At 51.0% G+C, this 22233-nt stretch overlaps 2 protein-coding genes across 2 annotated transcripts in view; one reads left to right on the forward strand and one right to left on the reverse strand.

Annotated features, from left to right (window-relative positions):
* DHCR24 (24-dehydrocholesterol reductase) overlaps nt 1–6500 on the forward strand; it is a gene marked incomplete at its 5' end in the record, with an annotated part of 24531 nt that extends 18031 nt beyond the window's left edge. The window contains 3 exons of the mRNA XM_006146148.1: nt 1135–1332; nt 1735–1913; nt 3853–6500. Coding sequence (XP_006146210.1) covers nt 1135–1332; nt 1735–1913; nt 3853–4006 — 531 coding nt within the window. The remainder of the gene's footprint in view (nt 1–1134; nt 1333–1734; nt 1914–3852) is intronic.
* A 353-nt stretch (nt 6501–6853) lies between these two features.
* The window catches only part of CIMAP2 (ciliary microtubule associated protein 2), a 32654-nt gene continuing 17274 nt past the window's right edge, over nt 6854–22233 (reverse strand). The window contains 4 exon segments of the mRNA XM_006146108.2: nt 6854–8087; nt 17890–18023; nt 20402–20527; nt 21477–21638. Coding sequence (XP_006146170.2) covers nt 8015–8087; nt 17890–18023; nt 20402–20527; nt 21477–21638 — 495 coding nt within the window. The 3' untranslated portion in view covers nt 6854–8014.

Genomic DNA, 22233 nt, shown 5'->3' on the forward strand with positions numbered 1-22233 from the left:
TGTAGTAACCCAGTCTACTCCTGAGGGACTGATCGCCTTCAGCTGAATCAGAAGCTGGGGACCAGCACGTGGTGTAATGGTTACGTCACTGGATTCCCACATAGTCCGCCGCTGTTCGAGCCCCAGATCTGGGGGCTTAAAACTCACGCCAGGAGTGTGTGCATGCATGTCCAAGATTCTGAGAAATGGAGGAGAAGGGATTGCAGTGTTGCCATCCCCCCGGGGGCGATTTATCACTTTCTGTCTCTCTTTCTTTCTCCAGTGAGCACAAAAATCTCCCCACCCTCAATAAAATTTAAAAAACCAGGCTGTACCAAATGCCTGTGCAGCACCTGGGAGTGGGACCCCATGCTAGTGCTTTGGGGGCACAGACATGTCCTCCTTGAGGAGCAGCTAGCCTAGCCTAGCATACAGCTCAGGGCCCTGCAAAGGCCACAGGACAAGAGGAGGCAGTGGTTGGTTCTGCCCAGGACTAGAGATGGCAGTCTAACTTGGCCTTCAAAGGCGACCAAGAACGTGCTACTTCAGTGCTTTTGGAGGGCTGTTCACATGGAGAGACATGACCTTTCAAATGCGGGCTTAGTAAGGGGCCCTCGGAGGCTGATTTGTGAGCAAGGATATAAACATGGAGGGCAGGCCTCACAGCTCCGGGGGACAGCACCCAGGCAGAGGGACAGCCAGAGCCCAGCTGTGTGACCTTAGGGCAAGTGCTTAACCTGAGTATCTCTGTTCTTGTTCGACAGCATTCATTTCTCAAACGTTTGAGGCGCACCTGCTGCATACCAGCCACTGTGACCCCAACAGCTAGAGCTGGAATGCTAGTTCCTTCGTTTTGCTCCCAGCCCTGGGCCGAGTGCCTCCCATTTGGTATCTCATTACTTCCCACAAGTTCCATTTTAGAAAAGGAAACTGAGCTCAGAGAAGTTAAGTAACTAACCCAAGGTCGTCACAGCTAGCAGTGCCGGGGCTGAGAATCAAGCCCATGTCTAACTGGGAAAGTCCTGGTTGCCAGCGCACCCCCTCCCAGTGGGAAATAGTTGAGCACAGGTGGTGGCCCTGGGCCCTGCCCTGTGCCCATGGAGGCATTCAGCCCTCGTTGCTTCCTTCTGTCCATCCCCAACCTTCATCTTCCAGGACATCATCCCCTTCGGCAACAACCCCGTCTTCCGCTACCTCTTTGGTTGGATGGTGCCTCCCAAGATCTCACTCTTGAAGCTGACCCAGGGCGAGACCCTGCGCAAGCTGTATGAGCAGCACCACGTGGTGCAGGACATGCTGGTGCCCATGAAGTGTCTGTCACAGGCTCTGCACACCTTCCACAATGACATCCACGTGAGCAGGGGCAGGGCCGGGCAGGGAGGGCGAGCCAGGTGCGGTGCCCTGGAGTCCATGGGACTGACCTTGGGCACACCTGTCCTCTGAGTCCCAGCCTTCCCTACTGTACAGCTGAGGCCATTGTCCCTAAGCCTGCTGAGGCCTCAGCCTGCCCAGCCACAGCCCGAGAGGGAGAGGCGGTGAGGGGCCAGGTAACCAGCACTCCCGAGCTGCTGATCAGCTGCTCCTGTGTTGGACTCTGTGTCTCAGCCAGGCTGGGGGCAGGGTGCAGCTGTGAGCAGCCAGGAAAGGGTCCCTGGAGAATGCTACCAAGCCTCCCTTTGGGTGGGCATGATGGGCCAGCTGTGAGCATATCCCTGTTGGAGAAAAAGCACCAACACCTACCTGTGGATCTGCCAGGTCTACCCCATCTGGCTGTGCCCATTCATCCTGCCCAGCCAGCCGGGCCTGGTGCACCCCAAGGGGGACGAGGCCGAGCTCTACGTCGACATCGGAGCGTATGGAGAACCGCGTGTGAAACACTTCGAAGCCAGGTCCTGCATGAGGCAGTTGGAGAAGTTCGTCCGGAGCGTGCACGGGTGAGTGGCCCAGGGAGTGGGGTAGTCCTGCCGTCAAGAGCCCCAAGGCGCCACTCCAGGGAATGCACTCAGGTCTGGGTTGAGAACCGGGCGCTCTAGCCTGGGGACCCTGTAGCTGCCTGATCCTGGAGGCAAGCTGTGAGAGAAGATCAAGAGCTAGAGCTGCAGATGTTACCCACTCCTCGCACAGGGTGGGTGGCAGGCGAGGGTGGGAGGGCCAGAGGCCACCTCTCCAGATTGAAAGGCCTAAGCTAGGGAGAGAGAGGTTCACGACTGTGGAGACCACAGAGAGGCCCAGGATGAAGCACTCTCAAAAAACAGCCTGGAACAAACTACTTACGCTCCTCGATTCATGACGGGGTTACATCTCAATAAACCCTTTGTAAATCAGAAATACTATAAGTCAGAAATGCAGTTGATACTCCTATAAACCCGTCATAAAACTGAAAAAGCCTAAGTCAAACCATCCTAAGTCCAGATGCTCCTCAACTGACAGTGGAGTCACGTCCTGATAAACCCATTCTGAAGTTGAAAAGTCCCAAGTTGGGAACCATCTCTGCTCACAGATACAGGGACCGATCTCTGATTACTGTGCAGACCGAAAGAAGTCAGGAAAAAGAACGCGCTATGACCCCACTTACATAAAACTCCAGAAACAACACCTGAATCCATAGTGCCTGAAAGCAGGCCCGCAGCTGCCTGGGGAGGTGGAGGATGGAGATGACAGGACGTGAGCAGAGTGCTGGGGATCACGTCCACCACTCTGGACCATGGCAACACTCTCCTGCTTGTATATATACATCAGTTTGCCCAGTGGTATCGTTTTTTTTCCCCCAGGTTTTTTTTAATTTAATTTTATTTTATTATATTTTTTATATTGAATCACATGTATCTTTGCAGCGTATTACATTTCTTTTTCCAGCACAATTACCATGCATATCAGTCAAGACAAAGACATTACTATCCACATCATCATCAAATAGCTTTTCATCATTTTTTTCAGATTATTATTATTATTTATTTCCATTATTTTTTAAACATTCAATCACTAGCTATCATCTGGCTTGTAAAGAGAATTTACCCAACATGAAATAGTAGTGTCTCTTCTTACAGTTTTTGTCTTAAAAGTTTATTTTGTCTGATGTCAGGATCATGACCAATAGTATCCTTAAATGAACATTAATAAAAGATGACAAGGGACCAGCAGGTGGCGTGGTGGTTAAAGCGCTGGATACTCCCACATGGCCAACCACAGTTCGAGTCCCAGAACTGGTGACTTGCTTTTTCACTTTCTCTCTCTCTCTCTTTGTGTGTGTATCTCTGGTCAAACTGAAATAAATAAATGAATAAAATTTTTAAAAAAGATGACAAGGAAACAGCCCCAATCACAGGGCAGGGGTGGGGACTGAAGACCTGCTGTCTTTTATCGTGTTCCTGCTTCTGTCCCCTCCCTACCTGCAGAATGGGGCCAGGATCCTGCCACCGTCTCCTCAGCAGGTCAGTAGGGAGACTGACTAAGACGTTCTGCCCTCGTTCCCTCCCCCTCCTCCCAGCCTCTTCCCACACTGTCTCCAGCATCCATCACCATTTTCCATGCTTCTGTATCCTCTAGTCTTTCCGTTTCCTCCACAGAGTAAGTGTGAGGAAGGAAATGAAGGAGAAAGATAGAGGCAAGACATTTATGGGACACAGAAATGGATTATTATCTGTTGATGATAGCGTGTATAGCATCTCAACTGGATGGTGTGAAGAGTATTCTCTTAGCTTTACAAGCTAAGAGATGTGTAGTGATTGAATGTATAAAATACGTTAAAAGACAGCATCCGAAAATGCTCCCGAGCTGCACAGCAGGCCGCCTGGTGGGGGCAGTCCATTGCCCTCGCGGCTCTCTCCCTCCTGGCACCAGCTTCCCGGTTCCTCACGCCTTCTCTCCTTGCAGATTCCAGATGCTCTATGCCGACTGCTACATGAACCGGGAGGAGTTCTGGGAGATGTTCGATGGCTCCCTGTACCACCGGCTGCGGAAGCAGCTCGGCTGCCAGGACGCCTTCCCCGAGGTGTACGACAAGATCTGCAAGGCCGCACGGCACTGAGCCCGGCCCTCCTGGAGACGGACCCGTGTGGGCGGGCGAGCATCTCCCTCTGCCCCAGCCTGGCTGCTTTCCCGGATCACCACCACCCTTCAGAAAGAAACCCCTAGAGGACCACCCCCATCCCCGCCCCCAGCAGCCCTGGTGGCTTCCTCCTGGCTTCCGGGGCTGGCCCAGTGGAGGGAGAGAACGTGGGGTTGGAGTCGGGTAGACCTAAGTCCCATCCCCAGTGCACCCATCCATTAGGCTGTGTGACCCTCCGGGCCCCAGGCTCTTCACTCGTTGAAAGGGGATAGTACTGCTTCCCTGTGAGCTGTCATCTGAGCCAGCACCAGTCACATTCACGGTGCTGGCTCAGCAGTAGCTGTTACTGCTTCCCGATCAGCATCGCATCGGCACAACGTGCTTGGATTCCACAGTTGAGTCAGGCTCCCCCTTAGGTCACCTGTGCACAGGTGTGGCTGGAGTGATGTAGGACCTGCCACCACCTCCATCAGCCAGAGCTCTCCTCAGAAGGAGGGGGCTCCTGTCCACCCCTCTGTCTCAGGAGGGTCCCAGGCAGGGCGGGTGGGCGGGTGCAAGGTGCGCCGTGCCAAAGCCAGGTTCCCCCCAAAGCTCTCTGCATCCTTGGTGACATTCTGCCCCTTTCACCATCATGCTCTGGCCTATGGGCCCAGCTCAGCCATCACTGAGCCCACTCAGAGAGGACCATGTTCCGGGGAAGACATTCCAAGGCTCAGTCCGGTCCCAACCTGGCCTGGACTGCCCAGGTGGGGGGAATGGTCTCCACTCTAAATTGGATCCAGGAGGCTTGGGCTTATTCCTCTTGGCCTGCCAACCCTCCAGGCCCCATGTCCCCAGAATCTACCCAGTCATGGTAGGGTTGAGGGACATCACAGCCAGTGGGAAAATGCAGTTTATCATCGTTTTGTCTGTGAGGATTCTCACTGTGGGGCCAAAAGAAAAGGGCAACGGTTCGATTTCTCCAGCCGCTCATCCCCTTTTTTTCCTTTCTCTCTCTCCTCCAGCTGTGGTTAATTTCAGTGCCTTACAAATCCTAAGCTCAGAGAAAAGTTAGCTCCATTTCCGTTCCAGAGGGAAGGAGACCTCCCTGGTCCTTTCTCCCTTGTCAAAGCTTGGTTGTTTATGCAACTCCATTTTTAAGAACTGCCCAGCCTCAGCTGAAAACTCAGAATCTCTAGGAAGGGGTTGTGTCATGTAAGGGAATCTGGAGTTAAGAAGCTAAGCCGGGCATGGCTGTGACATTCCCGGTCAGGAGACCCGAGTGTCGGTCCCTGTTCTCCTGTCAGTGAGTTGTACGACTGTGGGCAAGTCATTGTCCCTCTGAGCTGCAGTCTCCTCATCTGTCACCTCAGTACAGACAAGACCTCCCCAGGCCCTCTGACTCTTACACCAAACCTCCAGGAAGCTGTGTGTGTATGGGGAAGTCAGAGGACAAAGATGATCCAGGGGACACTTGGGGATTGTCCATCACTTAAGGTCCTTCCTCCAGCCCCATGGCCAGCTCCCATCTCATTTTCAGAAAGGCTCGTCGGTGGCTTGCAGGAAAGTATCAGGCTTGTCCCTCCAGGTGCCAGACCTTAGAGTCAGCTCACCTATCCCACCCTAGTCTTGGCATGCTGCAAAATGGCTTAGCATGAACCCATGGCACCAGAAGGCAAAAGAACTACCCTGACCCATTTGGCCTCTGGAGGGAACAGAAGAAAAAAAAAAATAAAACCTCATTCAAGTTTGCAAAGCACAGGAATTCAGGCCTTCACCCCCAGCGGGCCCATGTGCTTCCTCGCTCTGTGCAAAACTGATGATCCTACTTGTAGAGGAATGGTTAACACAAGCGAAGTGAGTCCCGCAGCCAAAGTGCCATCGTGTCACCCGTGGGGCCTCTGTCCCTAGGCCACTGGGACTGTGGCCAGAGCTAGCAGCAGCTTCTGTTGCCCTGAGTCCTATAATTAAAACCCAGCCCTACACAGACTTGACCCAGAAGGGAAGATACTTTGGAATTGAACCAGCCTCAGGTTACTATCGCCCTCCAGTAATAATCTTGCCTGGAAAGAGGCAGTCTTCCAAGCGTGGAGAGTGGAGTTACCAGCGTCGTCTTTAGCCAGTCCTGTCACCGTCCCCATGGTAGTTTCAGCTGAAGTCAGTTGTGGTACCAGTGGGGGCGTGTGGGAAGTTACAAGGCCCCTCCAGAGCCCTTCCCTCTTGGCTGCATGGTTTTCTGTTAAATCAGACCTGTAGCCAGTTTGGTTGGAAGGAGGAACACCTGGATGCTATTGGCAGGGACCGGGTGGTGATGGATGTGGCAGTGGATAGTGTATTTTACTTTTTTCTTTGGTCCTGGGGACCACAGAGAAAGGCATGAGTCTCTGCTCTCAGGCTCTTGCAGCTGCAGGCATGTGCCTAGTCCTGGAACATGTGTCCCTGTGGCAGTGGGGCCACTGATGGTGTACAAATAAACGTGTGGCCTGGAAGCTAACCTTTGTCTTTTCTTACAGGGTGGGCCACAGCGTGGGTCTGGCCAGGGCGGCCCAGTTCAGTTGCCTTTTGGGACCTTGTGTGCCCAGGGATGAGGGCTGGAAAAATGTGTGTTATCATCTTGTGTGGTCTCAAGGAGGTATTAATAGGATCTCAGGACCAGCAGTTAGCGTAATGGCTATGTTGCTGGACTCCCATGTAGTCGACTATGATTTGAGTCCCAGACCCAGTGGCTTAAACTCACGCTGGGCGCGTGTGTGTACGTGCCCAAGATCCCAAGAGGAGAATGGAGAAGGGATTGTGGCGTGGTCATCCTCCCTGGGGGGTGATTTCTCGCTTTCTGTCTCTCTTTCTGGTGAGCACACATGCCATATAGCAAAAGCCTCTCCAAAAAAAAAAGTGTGTACAGAAGGGGTAAAAACCTAAGCGAGGTCTCCTGGCTCCTTTCCATTCACTGGATGCAAATGAGTAGTTGAAGTCTTGAACTGGAAGGAACCTGGATCCCTGAGTGAGGGTGAAGAGGAGAACTGTCCTTATGAGAGCGAGAAATAAGCTATTGGCTGCAGTTTTCTCTCGACATATTTGGAACTACTTGTTAAAACAGTTTAGTTCACTCTGCTACAGTTTTGAGGCTTAAATGGCCATTTCCCTAAGGCACACATGACATGAGCTCAGCCTACACTCTGAAAGGACCCCATTAGGAAATTCCTTTCCCAATTTTTCAGTGTCATGAATTGGATCTTACATGTTTTCTTTAAGGGGAGAAATCTTTAATGTTTTTTAAAACCCAGCTGTCAGTAAGACACACTTAAAGTGAAATATTGTTATCACGTGAGTTTTTGGGTAAGGCTGTGGTGCCCGGTCTCCTCTAGGGACAGGAACAGCCCACTCTTCCCATCCCATCCAGTCTCTCCCTGACCAAAAAAAAAAGCCCTCTAAGAAGGACGCTCAGGATGTTGTGCCTGATCCTCACAGACCCACCTTTGGGCTGGACTGGAAAACCCACAGCTGACTCTGGGGGTGGAGCTGATAGCTCCTAGTGGCTGGGCATGGCCTGAGGTCAGCAGTCTCCTCATAGCATGACCCTCTGAGCTTCCAAATCATCCAGGGATGGAGACGGGTGTTCCTGGGGAGTCCCAGGGGTGCAACATGTTACATGGTCTTTAATGCACAGGGAGCCACGCACTTGGCTTTAGAGTGGAAGGGGTCCCGAGAGTCAAGCACATTCCACCCCTTCAGTGTGGCCATCAGCTGTCTGGCTCCCACGTTCATGCCACTGGCTGATTTGAATTCTGAGAATAACTGAGCTCTTATAACAAAAGACCATCCGCCTGGACGTCCCCCAGACATTGTAACCAACAGGTACACAGCTCCAGTACTCCCCTCTCCGGTGTACTCCTGGGTCCTTTCTCTGAGATCCCCCTCCCTCTGTCCAACCCCCATCTTTCCACCCACAGAGTTGTCTTTCTGCCTTCGGGCCCTCCAGTCACCGCAGGCTGTCCTTCACATGTGGCCTTAAGGAGCAGGATCTGAATTGTAATCCACGGTTGGCTGGCACTTCCCCTTGGAAAACGGTGTGATCCTTTCCCTTTAAAAGAAAAAAAAAAAAAAAGTAGTCCCTTGGAAGGGAGCAGAGTCATCCCTGGAGGGGCATCCCTAAGGGATGACGGGTACCTATTGGTTGCGCCTCAGAGGAATGCCACACAGGGCACAAGGCCAACGCTGGTGACCCCTAGAGCTTCCCAACTAAAAGCCTGGTTCCGAGGAGAGGGTGACACCAGCACACTTCCTTGCATGCCGTTGGCACCCAGCGAACGTATCTCGGGCCAGTTCCATGTCTCAGTGTTAATGCATTGCTCAAGAGAAGCCAGCTTGCACATGGTGGCCGCGGTTCACATCTCCGGCCTGGTCAGCTGAAACATGCCAGGCACACATGCCAGTGCCTAAGATCTAAGGGGTTGGAGGACTGGAAAGAGAATGGCAGCATGGCCAGGCCCTGGGGAAGGTGCTTCTCTCTCTCTCTCTCTCTCTCTCTCTCTCATGTGCATGCACACGTGCTCTGTCATGAATATAGAAAAAATAGATTTTCAATAAATGTATCTCCAATCGAATCAGCTAACCTGAGAGTGGCACCTGCCCCTCTAGGGGTCAGTGAAATGTGCAGAGAGCTTTAGAGCCATCACCAGGACCAGGAGCCGCTACAGGCAACCAGTGGGAAGGCACCAGGAATGCTAGACATCCCACCACTGGGCAGAGATGGTGCTAGGAAGAAGGGGCCATCCCAGGGGCCAACAGCAGCCTGCTAAGAGATGCTGGGTTATGGGGAAGGAGAGGGAAACAGACCCTGGCCTGTGCTGTGGGCTTCATTATTCCCATTCTGCAGCTGAGAAGAGTCCTGCTTAGTAGCCCAAGGCCATACGGATAGCAAAGCAGACACTTAAAGCTGCATCTTATTTATTTATTTTTTTTTTTTTAGAGATTTTCACTGTAGGGCGCGTGCGCTCGCCAGACAGACAGAGAGAGACATAGAGACAGAAAGCGAGAAATCATCCCCCAGGGGGGATGGTCACGCCGCAATCCCTTCTCCTCCATTCTCCTCTCGGGATCTTGGGCACACACGCACACGCGCCCGGCGTGAGTTTTAAGCCACCGGGTCCGGGACATGAACCGCAGTCGACTACGTGGGAGTCCAGCGACATAGCCATTACGCTAACTGCTGGTTCCCAAGCTGCATCTTATTTTGAAGCCTGCAAACTTGTCAGTGCTTCAAACAGCTCATGTGAGGTTGAGAAGTCCAGGCTAGTATCAAAAAGGTCATCTATCGGACCACACTGAACACAGCAGAGTCCTGGGACCCACTAGGCCGTAAGTGCTGAGTAGCTGGGTGTGCCATGGGAAGGTCATTTGACTTATCCATGCCACACACCGCCCCAGGCTTCTCCCCCAATCCAGGTCCCATTTTTTAGGTCTACTGTAATGTCTCCTAAGCCCCAAGGGTTCCCTCGCTGAGCAGCTGGTAATTCAGGCTTGAGACAAAGACCAGTTGTACCTAACACAACATCTTCCAAGTGGTCCTTTCCGAAGACTTCCTCTTGTGTCAGCTGCTCTTTGATTTATAGGTATTTGTAGACAAAAGGCCAAATTCCTGCCTCAAGACTGCTATCCCACCCCTCTTGACTCATTTTACTTGATTTTACAAGCCTTCCCTCCTTGTCTCTTCCACATCCCTTCCCAGGCCCCACCGGAGCGCTCAGCCACCCCTACACTGGCCAGGCTTGTTCACCCCTCCCCACCATGCCAACTGCCTGGGATAGCCTCCACCTCTCCCTGCCACCTCCACACGGACTTGGGCATTCCTCTCTGCACTGCACACTCCTCGGTGTCTGGCTGAGCCCGGCAGGTATCTGGTGCTAAGGCAATCCCTCCCTCTGCCCCATTGGCCTGTGACCTTCTGATGGCAGGCCCCTAGCAAACACTCACTAAATTTAATAGAATTATCAACTTTTGTGTTCCCTCCAACCCCTAACCCATCCAAGGCCAGCACTTCCCCCAGTACGCAGGGTGATCACCCAGCCTGTGCAAGGAGCACGTCCTGCCACGTCACGACAGAATCTGCTTCTCCCTTGCCCAGAAATATGCTCAAGTCTCTATCCCCACCTACCTCCACCAAGAATAAACCAGGGAAGATGGAAAAGGACGGAGGGAGGGGAAAAGAAAGAGGGTGGGCAAAAGGAAGGAAACGTAAAACAGAGCCTTGTCTCCACTCTGCCTTCTCCTGGAACTAAGGCCTCTGCTGCTCTGGCACCACGTCTCTATGGCAACCACCTGAGTTCTGGGTTGTGCCATCAGACACACATAGTGGGGATTGAAGGGGGGAAGAGTCCACGTGCTGAGCTTCCTAAGGGCCTCTCTTTTCTACCAGGTGTCTTTTTTTTTAGAATCATTTTATTAAAGTTTATTTATTTGCTTATTTTAATTTGACCAGAAAAAAAGCAAAAGAGAGAGAGGGAGGGAAAGTGAGAAAGCAAGCCATGAGGTCTGGGACTTGAACTGCAGTCAGCCATGTGGGAGTCCAGCGCCCTTAATCACCATGCCACCTTCTGGTCCCTCTATTAAGTTTTTTGTTGTTGTTAACAATTCCTTATTTTTTTAATGAATTATTTAATTTTATTTATTGTTATTTTAATTTGCTATAGGACACATGTGTGAGAGAGAAAGAAAGCAAGCTGCCAGGTCCAAGACTTGAACCACAGTTGACCATGTGGGAGTCCAGTACCTTAACCACCACACCACCTGCTGGTCCCTTAACCAAGTTTTAAATCTCATGAAAGCATCACGCGCAAAGGTCCAGGAGGTAAAAAGGGATCCGCTAGGCCAGGTAGCATGAGGGCTGGAAGATGGGTTGTGGCAAAGGCCTCCTCTGTCTCAGCCTTTCTGGGTTCAAAGAACGAACTTCCCTCCTTTTCTCATCTTCCAGAAGGCTTCAAGAGAAAGAGTAGAGAGAGCATTCCGGACTTAGAGAAGCCCTGGGTCCCCCTGGCCTTCATCTCCCCACTCACACTGCCCTGCAACTGCAGGAAGGGAGGGAGCGCCTTCTTCAGGAAGCTAGGAATCGCCGCCGGACAGAACTGCCACCGTCTGCTTCTCTGCGTGGTTCTAGGAACCAGCGTGGTGCCTGGTTCAGAAAAAGTGTTCAATCCACTTTTAAAGAATGCACACACCAATGCCATCGACTAACAGTGACTTTAGGAAATGACTCTCTCTCCAAACTTTCATTGCCTCAGCCGGAAAACATTGAGAGAACACCTACCTTTGAAAGTTCCTGCATACAATAAGCATATACAAAATCACTTTGTACGTTTTAAATACATTCAAGAGAATAAGAATTTATCACTACTATTACAGAGAATGGCCATTTATGATTGCAGTTTCCAATTTCTGGACAAGAAATGTGGCATTCGTTTAAAATGCTAGAAAGGCAATATTGCAAGCTGAAGTATTGAGAAGGAGGTGTTCTGATGTCTGGCATTTTTAATGAAATATATCAAAAATAAAAGATGGCAAATAGATAACTAGGGATGGAGAGCTGGAAAGATGGGTCTAAGAGTAATGCATGATGGCATATGCTAAGGAGTGAGTACAGAGGTGCACGCTGTAAAATCCTTTCGACTTTTGTGTATGTTTGAAAATCTCTATAATAAAAAAGTCAGGGGAAAAAAAAAAACTTAAAAGGGAAAATAAAGTTCTGCCAAATCTAACTGGAAGTGTCTCATGGGTTCCTTTCATGGAGTTATCTAGGCCCTGGCCCACTTTGTTAATGCACTGACTCATCTCACATATACATATGTTAAGTGATGAGTCAGTGCATTTATATATATTTAGTTTTTTGCTATAGAGTGTGCCAGAGAGAGAGGGAACATGAGAAATCACTCCTAAGAGGGAGAGCCGCATCACAATCCCTCCTCTTCCACTCTCCTCTTGGGATTTTGGGCATGCATGCACATGCATCAGCAGGTTTTTTAAGTCACTGGGTCTGAGACTCGAACCATGCATCTGGTCATGTGTAATCCAGTGCATGGCCATCCCCCCTAGGGGGTGATTTCTCACTGTTTCTCTCGCTGTCCCTCTCTGTCTCTCTTGTATGAGTACTCCCTATGGCAAAAACTTTCCAAAATAAAATAAAAAGGGCTGCCTTAACTATGCAGAAATTAAATCCCAGGCTGCCTGGCTGGAAGCCCAGAATCCTGTGTTGCAGGATGACACTTGGAACTAAGAGGTGAGAAAGACGAGCTGTACCCACACATGCCAGGATACTCCACAACCTCTCAGACATGCCCTCCCTCACCTGAAGACAGTCACTGGTGCAGGACAAGATGTGCTTTGCCACCCATGGGTTCCTCCCAACCTGGCCAACGGAAGGCAAGGCTGAAGCACAGGTTTCCGGTCCCTGTGCTGTCACTGTTAGGTTGCAGAACTGGCAATTCCCTTCACACTACCTCTCCAAGCCTCACTGACTCATATGTGAGAAGGGACAACAGCACTACCAACTGCCCTGTGCATTTCTTTTTATTTTTGTATTTCTGATTTATTTTGAATTGCTACATGACATGTGTGCTTCCCAGAGAGAGATAGACAGAGAAAGAGGGAGAAAGCACCCCACAATGAAGCATAGTCATGCTGTAGTCTCCTCTCCTCTATTTCTCCTTGCTTTGGGGATTTGGGGCACGCACGTGCCTCGATATTTTTGCAAGCTACCAAGGCCAGGATTTGACCCTCAGTCAGTCATGTGGGATTCAGCTCCCTTAACCGTAAAGTTAGGGGCCAGCTCCACCCTTTGCACTTATGGCACCTGTGCTATCTGTGGGCCTTTCCATTTTACAGCCACAAACACACTGGATCCTGATACCACCATGGAGAAAAAGGCAGATATTAACATGAAAGCACTATGAGGACCCAGCGAGAATTCCTTCAACCACCGAGTTTCCAATCGATCTTATTAATTCTTCACTACTGTTTTATTGTTACTTATTTTCATCTTATTTGTTTAAATTTCTAGAGTTGAATAGTTGCTTTTTTCTATTTAAATTTTCTTGTTTGCTATAGAAAATAATTAAGGCTACGAATTTTCCTTTAATGGACGCTTTGACCATACTACAGATTTTGATATATAGCTTTTTCCGTGATAACTTCTGGTCTATAATTTCAAAACTAATTTTCTCTTAGACTAAAGAGTTAGTTAGAAGAGTGCTTTTAATTTCCAATTACTTAGCTGGGCGTGGGGCAGGGTGGGAGGCTGGCCCATGAGTACCATATTTAAAACAAGGATTTAAATGGATGTTTAATCACTAAATATTAAGAACTCTAACTTCTTCCTCTCTAGTTAGACTCTAGAGCTCAAGTAGCCAGGCTTACATTCTCCAGAAAAGCTTTCACTGGCCAAGGCCAAGAGAAAAGATCTAACAATACTAAATTGGGAGCCTCCGCCCAGTGAAAACATCCAGCCTGATCACTCTGTCCTAGAGTCTTTAGTCAGCAAGTGCCCCAGAACCTTGAGGGGCATTTTCAGCCGGAGTGCACAACCGAGGGTGACCAGACATAGGAGAAAATTCTCTGACATGGAAGATTGAGGCCAAAACAAACAGACAAAAAGAGACTGTCAGGCAGATTAGTCTTAATATTTTCAAAAGATGAGAAAGTTTCCATGAATCGAGAGCATGTTGTTTTTAGATTTCTTTTTTTTTTCTTTCTTTCTTTTTTTTTTTTTTTTTTTTTTGAGAGAGACAGGAAGGTAGACTTCACCCCCCACCCCCCGGGGTTGTCGTAGAGTGCCACCAAATGAATGAGCACTGAAGCCAGATTTAAGGTTAAGGGGAGTCTTTATTAGCTGGCCAGCGACTACAGCCTGAGGCTCCGGCAGAAAGAAGAACTGCAGCCCCGACCAAAGTTTGAGTAGTCTTTTTATAGGGAGTCAGTTACCAGGGGTTTCTATGCAAGCAGTTACAGAAGCTGAATCAAGCAGGTTAATTATTTCTGAGGGGAGTGGGGTTTCCATGCAAGCAGTTACTTTGCTAAACAAAAGGGTTTCGGGCTGGTTAGCAAAGACAGTAGCAGGTACAGGATGTTGTCCCGGATGCGGTTTTCTGTACGGCTAGCATGAGCTATTTTCTCATGGGAGGATTGTTTTTTTTTTTGAAGAGTTTTTAGCTATAGGGCGCGTGTGCTCGCCAGACAGAGAGAGACAAAGAGACAGAAAATGAGAAGTCACCCCCCGGGGGGATGGCCATGCTGCAGTCCCTTCTCCATTCTCCTCTTGGGATTTTGGGCATGCATGCATACATGCCCGGCGTGAGTTTAAGCCGCCGGGTCCGAGACTCCAAACTGCGATTGACTTACATGGGAGTCCAGCAACATAGCCATTACACCAAGTGCTGGTCCCTCTTTTTCTTTTTCTTTTTTTCTTTCTTCCTTTCTTTCTTTCTTTCTTCCTTCTTTTTTTTAGAGAGATTTTTGCTATAAGGCACATGTGCTAGTCAGAGAGACAGAGAGAAAGAAAGTGAGAAATCAGCCCCCAGGAGGAATGACCACGCCCAGGATGAGTTTTAAGCTGTGGTGTCTGGGACTCGAACCGACTGACTATGTGGGAGACCAGTGACATAACCATTACATCATCTACTGGTCCCAGCATGTTGTTTTAAAAAAGAACATTCAAAATCAAACAAAACCAGGGACCAGCAGTTGGCGTAATGGCTATGTCACTGGACTCCCACGTAGTAGACTACAGATCAAATCCTGGACCCAGTGGCTTAAATTCATGCTGGGCGCGTGTGCGTGCATGCCCAAGATCCCAAGAGGAGAATTGAGGAGAAGGGATTATGGTGTGGCCATCCCCCAAGGGGTGATCTCTTGCTTTCTGTCTCTCCGTCTTTCTGGTGAGTGCACGTGCCCTATAGCAGAAAAAAAACTCTCCAAAAAGAAAAAACAAATAAACAAACAAACCACTCAGAAATTAAAATATGAATGTGGAAATGAAAATTTCAGTGAGTGAACGAGATACTATTTCCGGTCACCTGGATACAATTGGCAGCTCAGAAGAACCCAAAAGAATGGTTTTCAAGCACAGAGCAGGATTTCAAATGAAAGCAGGCCTAAGAGAATCCTCCTTCACACCTATGGCCTCCTTCACACCTCCTGGCACCGTCCTCTGACCTAGGAACCGAGTGGAGCAGGGACTTCATGGACCATGCCTAACGTAAGCCCCAGGAACAGTCATGCACCAGCCTGACACTGTGATACCCACAGGGACCTGCTGTTTCTATTAGGTAGCCGTCATCGCCCTCATTATGCCTCACCATGTCCCTGTAGGGGGTAAAGCATTTCTCCTGCCTCAGCCTTTCAGCGGGGCCTGCGGCACGTGACAGCAGGCTCAGCTCTGTTTTGGACAAGTTCCCGCTGTGTTGCCCAGGCCAGCCTTGCGCTTACTCCTTCTGCCTCACTCCACCTGAGCCGCTGGGATTACAGGTGCAGGCCACTACACCCAGCCATTAGGGTAGACTGGGGCTCAATCCCGGAATCCCCATGTAGGCCCAGGCTGCAGAGCAGAGCATCTTAGCAGTGTAAGACTGGCCCTGGGACAAGGAAGTTTTACCAGAAAGAACAGAAAAGACAGAGACAGAGAATAAGTAAAAACAGAAAGAGAAAAACAGCTGAGAAAACCTAGAGCACCAAACCAAGACGTCGAATACTCAGCTCAAAGATTCCTGGAGGGGAGAGAGGAAACAGTGTCATCAGACTCAAACTCAAAAAAGGTGTTCCCAGCACCCAGGTGCTGGCACAGTGGTAACACAACCGGATCCACCCCGGAAAGGTCAGGGATGCCTTCCCCAGGCCTCCCCGGGCATACCAGGCACACGCGTATGTGCCCACGATCCAGGTAGGTTGATCCAGGCTGGGTAGGAGATCCTATTGGGTCTCCCCTCTTCTCTCTCCCTCTCCCTCCCTCCCTCTCTCTCTCTCTCTCTCTCTGTTATGGAAGGAATAAATAAACTTGAAACACGATGTTCCCAGAATAGAAGGTGCTGGATTTCCAGATGGGGGAACGCACTAAGTACCCAGCTCATGGATGAAATAGACCCACACTAGTCCCTGTCGTCATAAAATCAGAATGCAAAGGATGAAGAGACAATCCTCAAAGTTTCCTGAAAGGAAAACGCAGCTCACATACAAAGGACAGGCGACCAGAATGGCATGCTTGCGGTTTGGAGGCAGTGAAGCAAAGCCTTCAAAATTCCAAAGGAAAATGATTTCCAACCTAAAGTTTGATTTCCAACAAGATCATTCATCAGAATCACAGATGGGGAATAAACATCTCCAGGCTTGCAGCCTATCAGGAACCTTACTATCCCTTGCCTTCTCTCGGGGCTCCACCCAAACCAGGAACTAAACAAGGGGGGAGCACTGGGCTACTTTTTTTAAAAAAAAAAAAAAAAAAGCATTTTTTAAAATTATATTTTAAAGCTGACTTTTTTCCTGAGCAATCTGGTCCCCAGAATCTGGTCCTCATATCTTCACTAAAATGTCCAAAAAGCAGGGGCCAGCAGGTAGGGTAGTGGTTAAGGTGCTGGATTCCCACATGGTCAACTGCAGTTCTAGACCAGATCCAGCATCTTGAAACTCATGCCAGGCACGTGTGCGTGTGTGTCTAAAATCCTGAGAGGAGAATGGAGGAGAAGGGGTTGCGGCATGGCCATTCTCCCTGGGGGAGGAAGGGTGAGTTCTCACTTTCTCTCTGTCTCTGTCTCTCCAGAGAGCACATATGCCCTATAGTGAAAATCTCTAAATAAATAACAAATCTCAAAAAATCAAAATGCTCAGTTTTTTAAATGGTTATACATTTTTATGTTTTTATATTTTTAAAATTTTTTGTTCATTAATTTTAATTATTATTTATACATTTAATCGCTATACATCATTTAGATTTTAAAGAGACTTTACCCAGCATGACACACATCTCAGTCCAGCCCAGTTGAAAACATATGCACATCCTCATCAAAAATGCTCAGTTCCAAAGTGAGCATTTTAGGAACCAGCGTAATGGCTATGTCGCTGGACTCCCACGTAGTCGACCGCGGTTCGCGTCCTGGACCCGGTGGCTTAAAACTCACGCCGGGCGCGTGTGCGTGCGTGCCCAAGATCCTGAGAGGAGAATGGAGGAGAAGGGATTGCGGCATGACCATCCCCCCGGGGGGTGATTTCTCGCTTTCTGTCTCTATGTCTCTCTCTGTCTGTCTGGCGAGCGCACATGCCCTATAACGAAAACCTCTCCAAAAAAAAAAAGTGAGCATTTTAGTACTCCTGAGGCCGAACTTCTCTTGCGGGTGATGGTCTCCTAGCTGAGTAACACTGGACAGCAGCTAACATTTGCAAGTTGGCCTGTGGTTTGTCATACTGCTTCGCTTCTATCTTAGGCTTCACGACGACTTCCTGGAATGGGTTTTACCAACCCCATTGTGAACAAGAAACCGAGGTCCCATGTGGTGAAGCCCTCAGGGCAGCGCCCAGACCGTGTCGGTCATGAGTGGGGGGTTTAGTGTTGACTGAGTACCTTTTCCTTACCAAGAGTTTTGGCTAGATCATCTCATTGGTCTCCTCAGCCATTTGCTCGTTTGATAGCTAAAGGATATGAGGCTCAGAGAGGTTAAGCAACAGGCCTCATCTCACACAGCCAGCAAGCAGCAAAGCCAGGATCCGAACCTGAACATCTTGCCACTGCCCCTTCTGCTAGGCTGACATCAGGGGCACAGCTATGTCTCCATGGAAACTAAGCATGGGAACCCTCATCCTTGAGTCAGCCCTTCCCGCACTCCCTCTTCCTGGAGCTCCAGCTCACTTACTGCAAAAGCATGTCCCGGGCCAGGTCTGAGAGGTAGCGTTTGGATCCACCCAGGTACAGAGACCGATAGCGCTGCCGTCGGTCCTTTGTCTCCATCAGCCAGGTGTTGAGGTAGCGGCCAACACCTACGGGGTTCTGCACCAGAGAGGATGGCAGGACGTTGGCAAGCCTGGCGTGGGGACTCACTCTCAGGCCTCTTGCCTCCCCCAGACTTCCCCCTGCAACATCTGCTAAGAGTGGAATTGTGTTCCCTAAAAGGGTAAGTTGGAGTCCCAACCCCAGCACCTCAGGAGGTGGCCTGGGAAACAGGTTTCTGTGAGTGTCACTAGTTAAGATGAGGTTGTACTGACATAGGGTAGGACCTTGCTCCAATAGGCCTGGTGTCCTTAGAAAGGGAGACACGGGGGATGATGGCCACATGCAAAAACCAAGGCACAGACTGGAGTTTACGGGTCATGAAACTCCAAAAACCGCCATCATCAGAAACTACTAAGAAGCAAGGAAGGCGCCCCCTGCAGGCTCAGAGAGAGCATGGACTGGCAGATAGTGCCATTTTGGACTTCTAGCCTCCAGAACTGTAGGAGAATTCATTTCTGTTGTTCTCAGCCACCACATTGGTGGTCCTTCTTATGGCAGCCTGGAAAATGAAAATGTCATCCCACCCTGAAATCTGGGTGGTAGGTATGAGGCTCTGACAGCGAAGTTCAGGGAGATATAACCTGCCCAAGGTAGCATGGCAAAGGCAGAATAGAGGCAAGGCAGAAACCCAGCCGTCCGTGGAGCAGCAGAGCCAAGGTGCAAGCTGGGGAGATGTCAGGAGCTAGAAGCTAATCTGGTGCTAAGCAGAATTGTCTCCCACAAGGGAGAACCCTGTCTTAGGAGGCACCCAGGCTGGGGAGAGGGGCTGAGCAGGGGGATCCCAGGCCAGGGCCAGCCAAACCGCAAGAACCCAGCCCTCACTTTAGCCCTTCCCACTTTGGAGTGCCCAGCCTTTGGTAGCAATGTGGCCATTTGGCTCCAGTCCAAATATTTTACCTGGGGTTCCCACCTAAGGCCTTCTCCCCTGCTAGGGGTGCAGGCTGATGGTGAGAGAAGGAAAAATGGTGAGACTGACCAGGTGGTGCACCCAGTGGGAGCTGGGCATGCTGTAGACTGTGGCATTCTTTGGGGAGGTCAGGAAGTGGGGTGGCTGGCCCACTGTCCCCCTGGACCTCAGGTGTGGGGTGTGGGTGGCACAGTGAGAAGGGGTATGATGGGAAGACAGGTTAGTTGGAAGCAAGGCATACCCAGGGAAAGCAGGAGAGACCTGAAACATGGAAAGCTGTTTGAACCAGGCGGAAGTAACCCACGCTCCCAACAATCAGATCAGCTGCTCCCTGATAGGGAGGAGGGAGGAGTGTGCCCTTGAATGCTCTGGGGTGGTTTCACTTGGGAGAGGCTGTTTGGGGACAACTCATGAGCTGTTGTGCTCTTAGATTCTGTCCCTTTCTGCATGACTCTCAAATTCCACTGCAAGATGCAGTGAATACCACAGGGGGTGGAGTATGGCACAGAATGAGGTGCTGTTCAAGGCCATCTGCATAAACTAGGGCGAACTCAACTGTTCATAGGAATGTAATAAACCAAGGTTGCATTGCTCAGGTGGGGACCTGCCTCTGGTGGAGAGGGGGAGAAGGTGGGAGAGGGGAGGGGACAGAGGGGACTTTACTCAACCAATGATGAGAAATAGGCCCCCTTCAGCAGCTGCCCCTGTGGCCCCAAGTCACATCCAAAGAAAGAGAGGAGGGAGCACTGCCCTGGGAACACGGGGATGGGACGTCTGTGGTGTGACGTCTCTTAGCTCATCGGCTCCCAAAGTGTGGCCCCCGAGAGAGCATAACTGCATCATCTAGGAACCTGCTGGAAACGCACACTCCCAGGTCCCACCCAGGCCGGCTAGACAGGCAGCTCTGACCTGGGGCCCAGCAATCTGGGTTTTAACCAGCCCACTGGGTAATGCTGATACCCGCTCCAGCGTGAGAACCAATGCCCAAGCCGGGGTCCCTAAGCCCTGGGCCATGGACCAGTATTGCTGTGTCCTGTTAGGAACCGGGCACACAGCAGGAGGCGAGCGATGGTCACATGGGAAGCTCCTCCTGTATTTACAGCCACTCCCCATTGCTCGCATTACGGCCTGAGCTCCGCCCGCCAGATCAGCGGTGGCATTCTAGTCTCACAGGAGCACGATCCCTATTGCGAACTGGGCGTGCAAGGGCACTAGGTTGTGTGTGCTCATAAACCATTCACCCCACCTATCCATGGAAAATCATCTTCCCTGAAACCAGTCCCTGCTGCCAAAAAGGTTGGGGACTGCCGCCCTAGAGAAACAAGATAGTGGGAGTGGATGCCAGGGCCCTTAGGGGGAAAAGAAAGGAGATATCGACTCACTCAGAGCTGGGGGAAAGGGGGCTGCTCACAGAGCAGGAGAGAGTTCCCTGCCCGTCGCCATGTGCACCCACCCCAGACCCACTCACCCAGTTTCCCAGAAACATCTGGTAGGCCTTCATGCCCGAGCGCTTGGAGGCCATCAGGAATGGTGGTGGGTTGACATGTTTGCATTCCTTCTCTTGTGGAAGCCACGAACCAGGGCCTGCTGTGGCCTAGGGTGGGAGTGGAGGCTGAATGCTGGAGAGGGCCTGGCAGTGGTCAACCTGGGGCCAGGGCTGGCCTCACTCATACAGCAGCCCTGGGCCTGGAGCCAAGGATGGTGGGAAGCACCCAGCCACCTCCCAGCAAAGGGGCCCTGCAGTGCCCTGCTGACCCCTGCCACACACTCTAACTGCCACCCCCTCGCCAGCCTGACACCTCTTTTGTGGTTCCAAGGGCCCTCATGGTGTGGTGGGACCAGGAAGATGTTCCAGACCCCAGTCCGGGAGTGGAGGCCACACGGGCCTCGGAGCTGGATAACCCGGGTTCCAATCCCCCTCACCCTCACGATGGGAGCCAGGACAACCCCTCCCCAGATCTTGGCCTCACTTTTCTTTTTCAAATACAAATGGTAACTGTCCCCCCAACACACACTCAGGGTGTCTGGGAAGTGCCTACAGGAGGTGCAGGTACCCCTTTTCCTTCCCCAGACTCCATTCCTTTCCAGGTCCATGGATACACCCTGCTCAGGGGTCCTAACTCAGGTGCAGGGCCTACTCAGACCACAGGCTGATTCCGAGGACTGCCTTGACACTGAGGCAGGGCCACCACTGGCTCGACGGAGCAGATGGGCCTAGGTCCTGTGAAGGGGACGCCCTGCTCATGCCCTGCCCCGCCCCGGTCTCCCCTGCCCTTTCTCCAGCACTCAGGGTGCGGGAAGGGCAGGGTGGAGATCTACACTCACCGGGCACTTCCTGGGTACCAGGCACCACGCTACCCGCTCTAAGGACACAACCTCCCCTCTCACAACCACCTCGAGGCTCAGAGAGTGAGAGGTCCTGCCCAAAGGGACTGGTAAGTGCATGACCAGGATTGGAGGCAGGTTGGTCTAATCCCCGGGACTGATCTTTTCCCCTAAAATAGGGACCCTCCCACTGGGGGGACTCTGACTAGAACACTGACTAGGTTTCGGGGGCACTGGCTAAGAGTGGCCCAGTAAATCCTCTCTGTAGGGGTCTTTGGGTTGCGAGGAACTTTTGAGAACACTCCACGCTTCTTGTTATGACGTGAGTTAAGTTCGTCCACGAAGCTCTTGAAATTCATCAGTTCCCTGGGCTTTCTTTTCTGAGAAAGAGAGAGAAAGAGACGATTAGGCGGGCAAATCGGAGCCTCAGAGAAAGACAGGAGCCAGCAGCGGCGAGGCAGCACTCGCTCCTCAGGCTGTGTGGAGGTCCCCAGGGCCAGGCCAGGCAGCAGGGCAGGCCCACCCAAGGCCCACGCTGACCTGAGCAGGTGCAAACAGCCTCCCGCCCGCCAGCAGGTCAGGGTACCATTAGTCCCTTGCAAACCCTATCCAAACGCCATTGCCTGCAACCACCCTGCACTTATCCTTCCTGATTTTTTTTTTTTCCGGAGAGAGTATGCTATAGGGCGCGTGAGCTTGGCAGGAAGACAGAGGCAGAGAGACAGAAAGCAAGAAACCATCCCCGGGGGGATGGCCATGCTGCAATCCCTTCTCCTCCATTCTCCTCTTGGGATCTTGGGCACGCACATACACACACTTGGTGTGAGTTTAAGCCCACAGGTCTGGGACTCGAACCGCGGTTGACTACATGGGAGTCCAGCAACATAGCTTTACACTAACTGCTGGTCCCCCATTCCTGATTTTTTTTACTCATCTGTTGAATGTTTATTGAGTCAAGCACTGTTTAAAGCAGGA

Source organism: Tupaia chinensis, unplaced genomic scaffold, assembly GCF_000334495.1.
Source record: "Tupaia chinensis unplaced genomic scaffold, TupChi_1.0 Scaffold000165_2, whole genome shotgun sequence".
Taxonomy (NCBI): domain Eukaryota; kingdom Metazoa; phylum Chordata; class Mammalia; order Scandentia; family Tupaiidae; genus Tupaia; species Tupaia belangeri.